The 15,190-nt window shown below is 59.1% G+C and overlaps 1 protein-coding gene across 2 annotated transcripts in view; it reads right to left on the reverse strand.

The window, feature by feature from the left end:
- Positions 1–702: 702 nt before the first annotated feature.
- The window catches only part of TAFA5 (TAFA chemokine like family member 5), a 192,191-nt gene continuing 177,703 nt past the window's right edge, over positions 703–15,190 (reverse strand). For both annotated transcript variants that reach the window (XM_032645846.1, XM_032645847.1), the window contains exon 4: positions 703–1,593. In XM_032645846.1, the coding sequence (XP_032501737.1) occupies positions 1,553–1,593 (41 nt within the window). In that variant the 3' untranslated portion in view covers positions 703–1,552. The remainder of the gene's footprint in view (positions 1,594–15,190) is intronic.

Genomic DNA, 15,190 nt, shown 5'->3' on the forward strand with positions numbered 1-15,190 from the left:
TTTTTTTTTTTTTAATCCTTTTTTTTTTTAGTAGCATAGACCTAGCATAATACTCCCATTAATTGAACTCTTAGGTAGCATACTTAAGCTGAAACTCAGGAAAATAAAGGGACCTGGCACAGGGTGGACAGGGGAAGGTAAACCGTAACTGTCCCTTATTCGTGGGGCCTGGTGACCCCGCCTGGCAGGAGGGAAGTGGGAAGATGGGGGCTCCCCCATCCCCCGCTGTCTCCACCCTCTGGCATGAAGACTGAGAAAGATAAGGGTGTCCGCTTGAGAAGACGAGGCCGGCCGCAAACTGCCTTCAAGTTGCATGAACGGGAGAGGGGCAAGAAAAAGGGAAACAAAATCCATTGGAAGAAGCGTGATCAAAGGACTGGCCACTCCCACAACAGAGCCCCAGGGGGCAGGGACCACCCAACCCAAACCCAGCAAAAGGCAACGGGCCTCTCCGCTGGCACCGGCCAGCATGCCTGTGCCACCCCAGACCTGGTCCTCAGCTCGCTGCCCGCAGAGTCCTGCCCCTCGGCGGTGCTGGGCGCCCCTACGTCCGGGGATGCCGGTCCCCCGGCCCGCCCTCCCCAGAGACTTCGGGAACCCCCAGCCCCGGCTCACGTTTCACGACGGCCGGGGCTACCACGTGAATTGTTAAATAGGATTTTCTACAAATATACAACATATAAAAACTGTTAAATATATAACTTTCGGCTTTGCAAAATACATTTAATGATCTCTTTCAAACAAGTGTTACTTTCGCTTTCTTTAATTTGCTTTCTGGAGCTAAATGGTGATCGGATGAGACAGCAGTCATGGGAGGCCCGACATGCTCTTGGCGAATCCTGGATTATCCCACTATCAGAATGGAGCTGCAGAGAGGCGTGTTTAACTGGTTAAAACCGAAAGTGATTTTAGTACGAGGAAGTCCATCTAAGTACAGAGGAGCAGGTACGCACAGCGAGCTGTGCTCCCGGCCAGGCGCACCCGCGGGGTCCACGTGGGGACATCGCCGGCCGTGTGTCCTCCGGCCGCATCCTCCGGCTGCTCGGAGGCCCCGCAGCGTTCGTGGGCCGTGCCTCTCCAGCGTGTCTCTGCCCCCGTGCCCCCCAGTCGAACCCAGGGACTCTGATGGTAAGTACGAGTCCGCGTTAAAATAGATTTTGCTCTTTGGTCTATTGAATATACTGAAAGGATAAGAAAATAAAAGCGATTCAGACAGTCTGGGGCACGAGGAGAGGCCACTTCTGCGCCCGAGACTCAGTCCTCCCCGGGCCCGGCGCTGTCCTCCTCTCTCGGGCTGGCTGGGCTGCAGCTGCCTCCGACCCCTGGTCTGCGTCCGGGAGGGTGGCCGGGCCAGGTTCCAGGGACGCCCGGTGGTGCAGCCCTGCTCTATGTCCCAGGACTGACTCCTCGGAGAGGCCGGACGGACTCAGCTCAGGCGGCTGAGGAAGCAGGCTGTCCTTGACAGGCTAGAGAAGCGGAGGGTGGGCGGGTGGCAGAGGGTGGGTGGCATCCACGGCCGACTGAGGATTGTGGCCTCTCCAGGGAGCCAGAGTCACTCCTGGGGCCCCTGTGGGGCTGCGTTTGTCAGGAGACCTGAGGGGCAGAGAAGAGAGCCGTCAGCCTCCGCAGACACCAAGGGTTCCCGTCGGGCATGGCGGGAACCCAGAGATCGTCCACGAGGCTGGCCTCGCCCGGCCAGCACACTTGAAAGATGCCAGCAGCCTTCCTCGAGGACAAAAACCAGATCTCGGGCCCCAGTGCTGGAGGAGAACCCTACGCCTGTCACAGAGGGCAGCCCGGGGGCACCCCCTTCCTCTGGGCTCTGGGTGGGACCCCGCCCTTGGCCATGATGGGGGCACGCACTGGAGCTCCGTCAGCGGCCAGCGTGAGCTGCGTGTCCTCCGCCCCGTGCTGGCCAGGGCCTCGGGTCTGAGTTGCATCCAACTGTTTCCCTAACCGTGTCTTGCACTGTGCCCTGTACACAGCAGGTACTGCATAACTGCACAGAGCAGAGCGATGGAAACACGTGTGTCTCACCCCTACAGAGCCCCCGGGAGGCTGCAGAGCTGGGGTGTTCGTGCTGGCTGACGAGGCCCCAAGCACCCACACCCAGCACCCCAGAGTCCCAGGAGATGCGACACGACAGGCCAGCTCACAGCCGTGAAGTGACGTGAGGGTTCCAGCCTCTGCTCTGGGGCAGCGGAGATATCACCTGTAGAGTGACGGAGGCAGGAAAGCAGGGAGTGTGGTATCCACAGAGCATCACAGCCTCAGGTGGTGGGACCTGTGTCCAGCAGCCTCCCGTCCCACGTCCCCGCTGGACCACTGGCTCCCTCGTCCCCTAGGGCGGCCCCAATTTGAGGCAGGGACCCCGAGGCCTAGGGTCCCACAGACAGTATCCTGGTGGCCACTGCCTTTTAGGACCCTGGACCTGGGTCAGGCGCATGGGGCTGACCTCCCTGTACCGACTCCCAGCAGGCCCAGCTCTGCAGGGAGTGGACGGTGTTCTGGGGGTCCCACACACGCCGTGGGAATGGGACGCAGCGGGTGTGATGGCCCGGGTGGGGCCTCTCCAGATGTGCTGGGGGAGACCTCCCCCAGAAAGCCCCTCCCCTCTCCCTGCAGCTGCTTGTCCGCCTCCGGGCTGGTCCCGCGTCTACCCCATCCGGCCTGAGCCCCGGCCCTTTGCCACCTGCCTGTGGCCCCGGTCACGCTCCCACCAGGCCCCGCCCACGTCGCAGGCCCCTGTCCCTGTCACGAGGACCACACCACGGCCTCCCGGCTCCTCCTGAGTCCTCAGCCGCTGGGCTGTGCGCAGGCTGTCCGGCTCACACGGGCCGCTCCCCGGGCCCCGCCCTGAGGGCCTCACGCTGCCCGTCCGTCCTGTCCTGCGCTGCAGTTAGCCGCCGGGGGCCGTGAGTGGGGCAAGCGCTGCTCACATCTTCACTGTCTTCCCTCAGTGGCCGGCTCGGGGGGAATGTGGACTGACTGCCTGCGGCCTGCCGTCCTCCAGGACGGACAAGGCCCCTCCCCAGGTGGCTGGGCTGCACATCCCGCCCCAGCTCTGACAGCGCCTCGACACTGCACTCAGAGCCCCTGCAGGGACCCTGCTGTCCACCTGCAGCTCCCAGACAGCAGCCAGGAGCCAGGAGGAAGGGCACCTGCCAGACAGGACTCAGCTTAGCCCCCCTCCTCCAAGCCCGTGGCCCTGGAACCCCGAGGCCGGCACAGGGTTCAAAGGAGCAGCTTTGAGAACCTCAGGTTTCCCTGAGGCCCCCGCCGGACCGTGCCGTCTCCTCCCCAGCTCTGTGTGGAGCCCGCACACGCGGGCGCCCCGAACGCATCAGTGGTGAGGGGGTGTTAACTGGATTTAGGTGTTTCAGGCCCAAGGACACCTAGCAGGTTAATGGCAGAGCTGGACCAGAGCTGAGGGTGTCCAGGGAGGGTCAGAGCTCTCTGCCCCCAGCCCCAAGGGACTCAAGGCTGCCTGAGGCTCCAGGTTGGCAGGCGCCCACCCTCTCGGCAGGACTAGGGCCCCCACGGGGCTGTGGAAGCAGGGCACACGTCCGGAAGTGACAGGGGCCCGAGAGAACCTCCACGTGGGCTCAGCCCTCGCTCTGTCTCCGCTGCCTGAAGCCCAGCCCAGAAGCGGGAGGGCACGGGGAGCAGAGCCAGGGCACGAGGGGGGCGGTCACCGTTCCGACCGCCGTAGGGTCCTAGCTGCAGAGCTCTCTCCAACATCTGGCCAGCTGCTGATCTCGGCCCAGGAACCCTGACCCTGACCCCAGTGGACGCCTCCAGCCCCCGCCTTCCCAAGTATGGCAAAGGCCTCCTTGCACGACATGCTTGACCCAGGAGTCCAGGAGTGGTGGTGACCCCCGCCTCACTCAGACCTTGCAGGCCCGCCCGTCCAGGTCCATCGCCCTGCTGACCATAGCACGTGGCAGCCGTCCCCTCCCCGACCTGTCTAGCCACGTCCACGACGGAGACCGTCCAGCACAGTCACTCACCGGCACCTGAGGGGTTAACCAAGAAAGGATGCACTGATTCTACTTTTTCTACCTACAAAATTGTATAAATTCTTATTTGTAGAGATACGGGGAAACACATGAGTATAAAAAGAAAAGAAAAATCCATCCACGTTTCCATATCAGAAGATATTTGGATAAATTTCGTGTATTTCCTTCACACCCTTTAGAACATATCCACGTGTACGATGAGGGCTGGGCTCCGCGTGAACGTCTGCACTGTCTGCGAGAGCAGGTCGGCAGCCTGGTCTGTGCGATCGGCAATTCCTGGGCTGCACGCGTGCTCGCGGGGCCCCCACTGGATGGACTCCCAGGGACCCGGGCTGTCTCAGTGCCCCCCGCTCCCCGCCTGGGGGGGCTGCTTCTCGTCGTCTGCGAGCTGAGATGACAGAGGCTTCACGTCCGCCTAAATTCGACAGAAGAGAAGCAGGATTTGAGGGCTCATCTTCACTTCTCCTGACGACCAGAGGAGTAGAATAATCTTGCCAACGTGGTCCCCGGCCACTCGCACCGGCCCGTCTTGTCAGTTCATCTGCTCAGGTCTTGTATTTCTTACTGAGACGCACAAGATTGCGTGTATAGTCTCAGCTGCGCCCATGCACAGGCCAGGGAGAGTCCTGGGCACGTTTACTGTAGGCCTGCCTCCCAGCCTGGTCCACCCTTAGCTTTCATTCACGGTGCATCACACACACGGAGGTTTTCGTCTGGCGGGAGTAAGCACGGCTGATGTTTCGTTAGGAAGCCCTCGCGGCTTGAAGCAATGCAGTCACTACATACGTCCCAGTGATTTCTTACAGTCACAGGTGTTTGCCCCCGTAGGTCCCCCATCCTGGGGGGGGGGGGTCTCCACTTTCCTGCACGCACCCTGGCCTCTGGCGCTTCCTGCTGGATACAGGCCCCTGTCTGCTCTGGCCAGTTCCCCCAGTCAGGCCAGCCTAGAGACAGAACCCCTGAGCCCAGCGGGTCTGGAGGGACACAGAGGCCCGTCCAGCTAACTTCTGAGCCCTGGATGTCTGCTGCCTTCTCCTACCAGGCCCAGGCTAAGTGGGGAGGGAGGCAGGCCCAGAGCTGCCCGGAGAGGGTGGGCTGTCACCGGACCCCCCCACCCCCGGCCAGAGCTCAGACACTCTCTGAGGCCTCTGTTGTCAGACCCCCGGCACCTGCCTGGCCTTCAGGAACAGACAGGAGGCAGCCTGATGTCCGCAGCGGCTGTGCTCGGATGGGACCCAAGTCTCGACCCAGCCAACAGCCGAGTGCTGGCTGCCAGCTCGTCCCCAGGCTTCGGGACCAGAGAAGAGGCCCGGAAGTCGGGTTTGCAGCCCAGAAAAGTGGTCAGAATGGCCAGGACGAGCTCCGGCAGAGCCACACAGGCTTTGCAGAAGCCAGCAGAGCCCTTCTGGCCTCAGAGAAGCGTTTCAAGCTGGGGAAGCACACGGCCGAGGCCCATGTCGGGCCTCACAGGGGTCCCCGCTCAGGGCCCTGTGCTGGCCCTCACAGCTCACTGGAAAACCAGCGCTGGGCTGGTCCCTGCAGGCGGCAGGATATTCCCGTGCTAGGAAGCGGCCCACTGGCCTCCGGCGCCCTTCCCCAGGCAGCTTCTTCTCAAGACAATCGGCCAGACCCCGGGGACACCCAGGAAGCAGCCCCGGCTCTCCTGCAGGCTGCCCCCCACCCCGCCTGGGATCCTGAGCCCCAGGGATGACCCATGAGAAGTGAGTCATGTCTCATCCACGTGGCCCTTGCCTCCCACCCTGCTCAGGGACACACAGAGCCAGTGACAAGGACCCCGGGCCTGGTGGGACCATGACAGCCACCTGGCCGGATGCTTGGGCTGTGTCGTGAGGGCCCTGCTGGATCCCTGTCTCTGGAGAGGGCATCCAACCTGGGGTCCCCTCTCCATCTGTGCTTCTGAGGGCCCAGGACGCTGCCCCAGGTCAGCAGGTGGCATCCTTGTGGCCGCGTCCTCCCCCTCCCTGGTGAAGGCTCCCGTGTAGGGGTTTCCCTGCTCCACTGGCCCCCGGACAGTCCCACTAAGCAGCCCTGCGACTCCAACCCCGAGCTGAGCTTGGTCAAGAAACTTGACGTGGGTCCCGGCTCCTTGGAGGGCCCTGAGCTTTGCCAGAGCTGGCCTCCCGGAGGGTACCTGCTCGTCCTGGTTATACATTTCTCATGGGTCAGACCTGTCACTGCACTGGGGGTCTCCCCAAACCCCCGTGGGTTCCTTCAGGGCCGGGGTCACCTCCCTCCCCTCTGAACTAGGCAGTGACACCCTCTCTGAGCCCCTGTCCTGCTGGCCATGGCTTCGTATGCAACATCGCCCAGACACCCTTTGCCCGCATGGCTTTAGGACCTTCTACCCCAGTGGGAGCAGAGGCCCAGGGAGGCAAAGCGGCCGGTCCCAGGTGACTGACAAGGCTCCAACACCCCACTTTTGCTGCCAGGGAGCTGTCCTCAACTCTTCTCTCCCCACCGAGGGGCTTTCTGGGAGCTGCACCCAGCTTCCTGAATCCCGGTGGTCAGTGCCGCTGCTCTCCTGGTGTGCGGAGATCCAGAGTGTCCTGGGGTTGCAGCCTCTGTGTGACACCCTGGTGTCCCTGGGCCTGGAAAGCAGCCGGCACTCAGCCGGCTCCAGCTCTGCGCATGGCCGTCCGACACCCCAAGGTCATGGGCTGCATCCTCGGGGTCTGCGGCTATTTCTCTGGGACTCCGCCCCCGAGGTGGACAGAGCTGGTCTCAGGGTCACCTTGCCTTGCACGCTGGACAAACCGACACAGGAGCCAGCCCAGCACTGCCCGCGTCCCCTGCGGTCACCGGGCTCAGTGGACAGAGCCTCTCAGTCTGTGGCGAGAGCCCAGGGAGTGTTTGGTCTGAGGACTGAGCTGTGGACACGGGCGGGGTTCCCGTCCAGGGCAGTCCTTCCCGCCGGCCAAGGAGGTGACGAGGAGGTTTTTCTTGGTATTTGGATGCTATAAAGCATCGTTTATAAAATAAAAGGAAACCTTCCAGCCCTGTGAGTCCCCTGAGAGATATTCCCTCTTCCTCTAAAAGTTTCCATTTGCCTTTGGGGTCAGGCTGAGTCTTCTGTTTAAAGAGCACAATGTTCTGAGCTGAAAGCCCCAAACAAAAGGTTCTAACGGACAGCGGAGACGTAGAAACTGCGGGGCAGTGAGATGACCGTGGCCTGCGCGAGAGAGCTTGACCATGAAGGCAGCTACCGCGGAGAGAGTAAAAACAACCTGGGGAGAAGCTTCTGGAAAGGCTGTGCATCATCCCATCCATGCCCAGCCACGTGATTGAGTTTCTGGGACCATTTCCTGACCTTATCCGGCCAGCTCACGCCCGAGGAGTGTGGTTAACTGACTCCTGAGCCTGGGATGTCCCAGACGCCCGAGGAGGGAGGGCACACGATCGTCCGCAGAGGTACCCTGGCTGCTCAGACACGTCCTCCTCTGCCCTGCTGTGAGGGAGGAGATGACTGGCCACCTGGAGACCCAAGGCCCTGTGAAAACTCGCACTGGCGTCTAGCGCACAGGCGGGGAGACGGGACAGAGAGATGCGGAACCTCGAACGGCGGGGACAAAGTGGGGGCGGGCAGCACGAGGGCCAAGGCCTGGTCTGAGGAGGCCCAGCGTGAGAGAGCAGGGCCCCAGTCCCTCCCCCACCCCTCGAGCACCAGCCCAGCTGCCCCAGACGCACCTGTGTCTTGTCACTGCGGCTGCTTCTAAGGACCTCTGCCCCCCACCCTATCTCCATCACTCCTCTGCCCCCATCGAGGGGCTGCTAAACGCCAAGAAGAATGACAACTATGCCACCTCCTGATATTTAGGGGTCCTCAGTAGGCGAGGAGTGGAGGGTCTCGTCTCCTGGAGCCCACAGCACAGCAAGGTCACGTGAACTGCCCCCAAACAGGGAGCACAGCCCTGATGATATGGAACATGCCCGGCCCATGACGCTCTGGGGAATCTGCAGGGCTGAGGGCTGGGGACAGTGCCTGGTGGGACCTTGCTGAGCCAGTTCTGAAGGGCCAGGCCACGACGGTGCCACGTAGGAGAGAAGCTGGGGAGGGGATGGAGTGGGGCACGTGGACAGGGGAAGCCTGGGTGGGGTGCTGAGGGCCCTCTCAGCCGGAGGGGCAGTTCCGTCCCTGCCCTGTGGCCTCAGGACACGTCCCCTTGTGCTTAGGAAGCAGCGTGACGTGGCGGCCCCGGCCCTGCACCAGGCAGAGCAGACAGGCGCCTCTGTGTACCGTTACCTTCCCGGCCCCGCCAGGGCCCGAGTCTGGAAGCCCCAGGGCGGCACAGCCAACGGGGATGCGTGGGGTCTGACCCCGGGAGCCCCCTCCTTCCATCCTCACACCGCAGCCCTCGGTGAGGGTTCAGGTGACCACATCTGCCCCGCAGCCTCAGCACGGGCCGGAGTGGGTCTCTCCCGGGGTCCCTGGCTAACAAAGCCTCCACCTGGCTTCGATCACCTGAAGCCACTCATCTCCCAGGGCCTGAGGAGACAGACCGCAGCCCTCGCTGGGCTGACGGAGAGCCAGCAAAGGCTGGGAGGGCCGTCTGGAGTGAACTGTAAAGGGTCGGCATGTCTGGGTGCTCACTGACCTCCCCCTCGCAAAGCGGGCCCTGCGGGTGGGAGGACAGGAGCGGATTCAGTGCCCGCTCACCCGGGGCGAGGCTGCTGCCACAGATCATAGGGAGACTGAGCCTCAGGGGATAAAGGGACAAGGGCACAGCAAGTGCCAGACAGGGGCTCAGCGCTGACATGGGGGTCCCAGCAGAACGAGAGGGAGAAGACCTGAGAGCAAGAGCGTAGGATAAACCCGGGGATGGCCAGAGCCACCACAAGCCCCGCACCCCGCACCTGTCGTAAGCTGCTTCTTAGACTTTCTGGGTCTGAGCAGGGAGCCCGAAGATGAGATACCAGCTCTGGGTGCAGCCGGGCTGCTCCAGGCATCTCGCCTCTCCTCACCATGAAAGCATTCGCCACTCAGTCACCACTAGGATGCAGCACCTCGACGTGAGGGACCGGGGGCCAGGCAGCAGACTGCTCGAACCAGGGCATCAAGTGATGTGGGACGGCACAGACAGTGCAGCCCTTCTGTGCCATGAGGCAGAGAGCTGCGGGAGGATGGGCGGGAGCTGCCGGAGCCCTCTGGGGGAAGGTTTGTGCTGTTCTATTTAGCTTTTATAGACAAGCAGACTGGAGTGTCCTTACTTTAGGCAAGCTGATAGCTGTAATAATACAGATTTATTGTGTAGCTAAATGGTCTAGCTTCTCTTTCTAAAAAAAAATACTGTTTCTTGATTCTGATGTGGGAAAATTATGTCTATCTTTACAGCCATTTATTTATTTTCTTTGGCTCATGACTCATTCTTGGAGTCTGTCTTCTGAGAGAAGTTTCTAGAAAGTCTGCACCAGGCCGCGTCCCAGCGTGGTGGGGTTCTGAGGGGGGCTGGGTCCTGGTGGACCACAGTTTCTATTTCTGTTGAGCTGCCTCATTATGGACAAGCTGTGTTGTTTCCTCCTCCGGCAGGGAAGAAAGCATTCTGGAGCCTCTGGTTTGGGATCAGGAACGCTAGGGTCCAGGTCCAATCCTGATACAAGGGGTGGCTCCGGTTATAAGGCCCCTGTAAAAGGAGGAGGGGTGACTGAGAATTCATGCCACCAAAGCAAAATCACCCCTGAGCCTCGAATTCCGAACAGGGGCAGATCAGGGGCCAAGCTGGGCTGTCCCTGTGATGAAATATTCACCCTTGGCTCTGAAGGGTGATCACCAAGTAGCCATTAAGGCAACGATCCAGACTCTGTTTACTGGATGGTCCTGTGGTGAGTGACCGCCCAGCACACCCTTCATCAGGGGCTTTACCATCTCCGAGGGCCTCGTTCCCCGCTTTTCTGTGATGAGAAGCCATATTGAAAAAAAGAGTTACAAAGGCCTCAGAGATGCCGGGGGTTGATTAAATGCCCAGTGATACAAGGGTCCCAACAAAACTGACAACAGCCTCCACGGGCATTTGAAAACGAACGTCGATGCAAGTATGTGCGCGTGTGTGGAGATGTGTGCATGTGAGTGGATGTGCAGTTATGTCGATGTGTGTGCAGTGTGTGGAATTGTGTGTGAGTATGTGTACATGTGTGTGCACGTGTGTACCTGCCGGACAACTCCCTGCCCGGCCCTGGAGGCCTGTGGGGGGTCGTTCTGACTCAGGTCTCAGAGGGGGCGGAGGGCTGTGGTCCAGGACCCTGGCGGCAGCTGCCTCCCTGGGGCCACCCCAGTGTGCGTTTCCTGCCCCACCATTGCCCCCTCCCTACAGCCTGGGGTCTGTCACTGGTGAGATCTGGGGTCTTAGGAAGGACCCCATTGAGACAGGTCTGGGTTTGAATCTCAGCTGGGCTCTCTTCCTGTCCTGTGGCCTCAGGAAAGGGGCTTGGCTGCCACAGCCTCAGTTTCCACATCCACTAAATGGGAGCCTGAAACGGGAGCACCCAGGGGCACGTTTTCCCCCTTTTCACAGGAGTAGAGGCTGTGAGAGAGCACGGCTGCCGTCCGACAGCCTCACCCGGGACCACTGCATCTTTTTCTGCATGGCGCCCGCATGTCTGCAGAACTGGGGCCTGACGGTGCTTTGTCTAGGCTCCTCTGGGTTTATACGGCCTCTGAACAAATAAAGGGATACGTCTCCTCATCCTAAATAAAGTGATGGTGCTCGTAATAGGATTCCACCGAGAATGGAGGTTTACTGAGGACATCCATTAGGTATTGCAAAGCCCCGCTGCAGCCCAGGCCGCCTTCTCTCAGGAAAACACCCCTACACAGCCCAGGGCCCCCCTCGAGAAGCCGTGGGTTTGTCCCCTGGCCGAGTAGCATGCCCACACCGCACAGGGCAGCTAGTAAGATTATGGAAATAAACCACACGCCATGTGAGGATGGGCAAGTAAGATGAGATAAAGGATGCAGAGACAGACGACTCTCCAGACCTGGAAGGACTCTGCATTCACGCCATCTCCTAAGTACCTATAAGTTCTTACTCCACTTTCTAAAAATGAAAGCAGAACACAGAGGTGGTGCCAATGCAAGAATGTCGGGGGGACCCCACCAGGGGAGCCACGCTAATGAAATGCAACACAGCCACGAGGTGACACCGGGGACGGAGGCCACAGGCCACCCTTAGAACCCACCCACCTCCCAGGGTCAGGGCACGGCCTGGCGAGGAGTGAGGTGACCTCTAGGGACAGCCGAAAGGAAACGGACCTCAGTCCTATAGCCCCAGGGACCTGAATTCTGCCATCAACCGAGTGAACCTGGGCGAGGCTCTTTCCCGGAGCCTCAGGTGAGACGCAGCCTGGCCCACACCTGGGTTTCTGCCCTATGGGACCTGGGCAGAGACCCCGGCCACGCAGCGCTGGATGTCTGACTGCTGAGCTGTGAGATGGCAAAGGCTCTCCGTCACCAATGCACAGCAGCACAAAAAATTCATCCACCCCGAGCCAGGCTCCCGGGCCCCAGCCCCACACTGGGGCCTCCAGCTCCCTCTACCCTGAAGGCGGGTGGGTGCCTGAGTCCTGGGTGAGGGAAGTGGCTGAGAGCCCCACTCGGCCCACGGGAGGCCGGCATCCCTGCAGCATCCTCTCCAGGTGCTGCCCGGCTCCCGCGTGGAGGTGCCTCCACTGCACGGGGCCCCCAGGCTGAGACCAGCCCGTGCCCCTCACGGGCCACACTTGGTCCAGTCCAGCTCCACTCATGACCTTGACGCTGCCAGGGTCACGTCTCCCCGGCGGGCCAGCCTCAGCCCAGGCCCCCTCCAGCTCTGCAGGGGGCTGCCCTCGACCTCCCCACGGGCTCAACTGCCCTGGGAACGGCCAGCTCGCCAGGCGGCTTTTCTAAAGGGAGTGTGGGCGGTGCGGGCCGGCCTCGGATCCCTGTCTGCTTTGTCTCCCGGCACAGTCAGCCTCTGACGTCCCATCCACCGGCTCCGCCGACCCCAGCAGCTAGAGCCCGGCCAGCATCGCAGGATGACGGCCTCGGCCACCGCAGCTCGCGGCCGACCCACCGTCCCAAGTTCACAGGCGATGCCTGGCGATGACGGGGTGGGGGTGGGGTGGGTGGAGGTGTGTCCTCAGAGGTGTCATCAGACACGCTCTCCCCGACACCTGGCCGTCCACAGCGGTGAGGGAGGCCCCGTGTGCCCGGGAAGCTCAGGGTCAAGCCCCTTCCCTGCGCTGCCTCCTGTGTCCACTTTCAGGGGCTGGGCAGGTCACCTGCTGGGCCCAGGCAGGCTCTTCGCAGTGCCACACGTCGGCAGAGGGGGCGGTGGCCCCGCCAGGCCCCTGTCAGTCAGAGGAGTCCCAAGACCGGGCCGAGGACAAACCCTTTCTTGTTCAAATATCCATCCACATCCATCTGCTAATAGCGGCTTCACGGAGGGATAGCTCACAGCCCAGATCACGTGCCCTGCTACAGGGTCAAGTCAGTGGTTTTGCTCTATTCAGAGCTGTGCAACCATCACCACAGTCAACTTAGAACATTTCTATCCCCCCAAACTACACTCGTCAGGAGTGACGCCCCCATCCCACCCCGGGAATTCCCCCAGGAGAGGGATCCTGAGTCACGCGGCAGCTCCGTGTCTCACTTTTTGAGCAAATGCCAGACTGTTTTCCAAAGGGTCTGAAACATGCATTTCGGATACTCTTGATGACGCACTGCCCAGCACGTCCCAGAACGACTGGCAAATTCACATGCTTATAACCAGCATCCTTCACGAGGCCTCAACATGAAGGTAAAGAAATGAACACCAACCACGGCGAGGCCCGGGGAGCGGCGCCTATTCGTGTTTCAGCTGCTGACCCCCGACGGAGAATCTCTCGCCACACCTTGTTCCCACTTCATGTTTCAGGAACTTTCCACTCCTGGGCTGTGTGCCTTTTCGTCTGCCTGCTGCCCCCAGCTCCTGCCGGGCGGGTCCCCCGACGCCCACCTTGCCATCTGCCTCTGTTCTCGGAAGGTGAGCTGGACTTTCAGAAGTTTGGGATATCCAGGCGAGGCAGGGCTGCCCCTTGAAGGCGGGCCTAGCGTGGGTCTCTCGGTCACTGGGTGGCCTGCAGAAGGCCTCAGTGTTCTCATCTGTAAAATGGGGTGGTAACAGAGCACGGCCCACGGTGGCCGTCAGCCTGAGCACGTCGACCTGTGCACGTGCTCAGAACAGCATAGACGAGTGTCTGCGATCGTCACCGATTCTTACTATTTTCAGGCTCATGGACCGTTTCAGCATCCTTCCTCCCCCTGAACTCAGATGTCCACCTGGACTTGTCCTTAACCATCTCATGGTTTCATGTGTCGTATTTTAGTCTGTAATCCCTAGGGAATTTAATTTGGAACATGGTGTGAGGTAAGGATGCAAGTTGAATTTCTCCCAAGTATGAAGCCGGTTTTCCCAGCATCTGCTGTTGGGGGCTGCCCCTTCCACACTGTACCCCCGGTCCGTGCTCACCAACACCCAGGTTCATCTCAGGACCACGTAGTCTGGTTCATGGGTCAGAAAGAGCAGCAGAAGAGCCAACGTCTTCTCGGGTTTTAATTGTATCCTGGGCACTTGGCCAGACAGGGTCCGCTGTTAACTCAGGAGGCGGGTGAGGGGCAGAACCAAGCAGTGGCTGCATCGCCCAGGGCTGAGCTGCTCACAAAGCTCCCTTACCCCCTTGTCCGTCCCCAGCAGGAGGTGGACACTGGGGCATGTCCCAAAGCCTTCCCACACACTGTGGATGAGTCCCACCCAATATAAAATGAGAAATCATTTTGTAATGTTCCAGAAAAAACTCACCGGAGATTTGATTGAACCTGTATTAAATCTAAGCAACAAATTTGAAAGAAGAGACCACCTCATAACATTCAGACAATCCCTCACCTTATCCAAGTATGTGACGTCTTTCTATTCATTTATTCAAGTCTTTTTAAGTCTCCCATGGGGAGGTTTTGCCATTATCTTCATAGGTGCCTTACCAAAGTTATTCCGAGTTATTTTATGTTTTCTTCTGCTGCTAACAGAGCTCTCCCCTCTCTCTTTCTTACTTTTATTTCACTTATTTATTGTCATTAAATCATTACACATACTTGCTTGGAGGTGAGAACACACAGGCTTTTGTCCAGTCTCTCTTTCATGTACCAGCGGGCATGTTTCTTCCTTAAAGCTGCCTACAAATTTCACCTCCCGTTTTCACCTCCTAAATGACACTTGTGTTCAAGCTACTGCTGACTCCGTGCCCTGGCCCTCAGGGTTGAAAGCCTTTATTAATCTAGTCTGGGGTTGGCAAACTTGTGCTACCAAGGGCCGGGTAGTGTATATTTTCAGCTTTGTGGGCCATAAAAGTCTTTCTGCAAAGACTCAACTCTGCCATTGCAGCGTGAACGCATGCCTAGACAATATGTGAGTGAATAAGCAAGGCTGTGTGCCAATAAAACTTTATTTAAAAAATCGGTGGGGGGCCAGATTTGGCGAGCAGGCGGTAGTCGTCCGACCTCTGATCTAGACCAGAGCTTGTTTGTGTCTATGAAAGCTTACAGTTGAACACAAGTAGAGAAACTTCTATGTTCATAACTGGTCCAATTTAATAAATTCTCTAATTAGTTTTCAAGGCATTTCAGGTGATTCTCCAGAGTTTTGGAAATACCTGTTTATTTACCTTCTGTAAGTAATAATGATTGCATTTTCTCATATCAAATAGTTGTGTGAGTTCATTTGCCAGAACTTCCAGAAAGTAACAAGTTCCCGGGTGACTGCAGGCTAGCCTCACGAGAGTCAGCCTGGGCCTCAGCCCCGGTATGGACGGGGCGGGGTCCATCTTCAGTGCAATGGCAGCTTTGGCTTCGGGGGGAACACTGGGTTCCAGGGAGAGCCCACCTTCTCTTCCAGGTTAGCCTGGAGGTCTGTGACCATCGTTCTTTTGATATTTTTCTGAGGAATAAATACAGGGTCTGTCTGGTGCCTTTTTCTGCATCTTCTGAATCAGAACACACATTTTATTTGATCTCCGTATAGGGCTTTTCGTTCTACCTGATTCTGAAATATTAAAGTATATTTACATTTCTTATATAAAGCTACTGTGTGGTGGTCTTTTTTTTGGTTCTTTCAAAGGACTGCAGAAATCAGTCTGCTGTCATTTTA

The sequence above is a fragment of the Phocoena sinus genome, chromosome 10 (assembly GCF_008692025.1).
Source record: "Phocoena sinus isolate mPhoSin1 chromosome 10, mPhoSin1.pri, whole genome shotgun sequence".
Lineage (NCBI taxonomy): Eukaryota > Metazoa > Chordata > Mammalia > Artiodactyla > Phocoenidae > Phocoena > Phocoena sinus.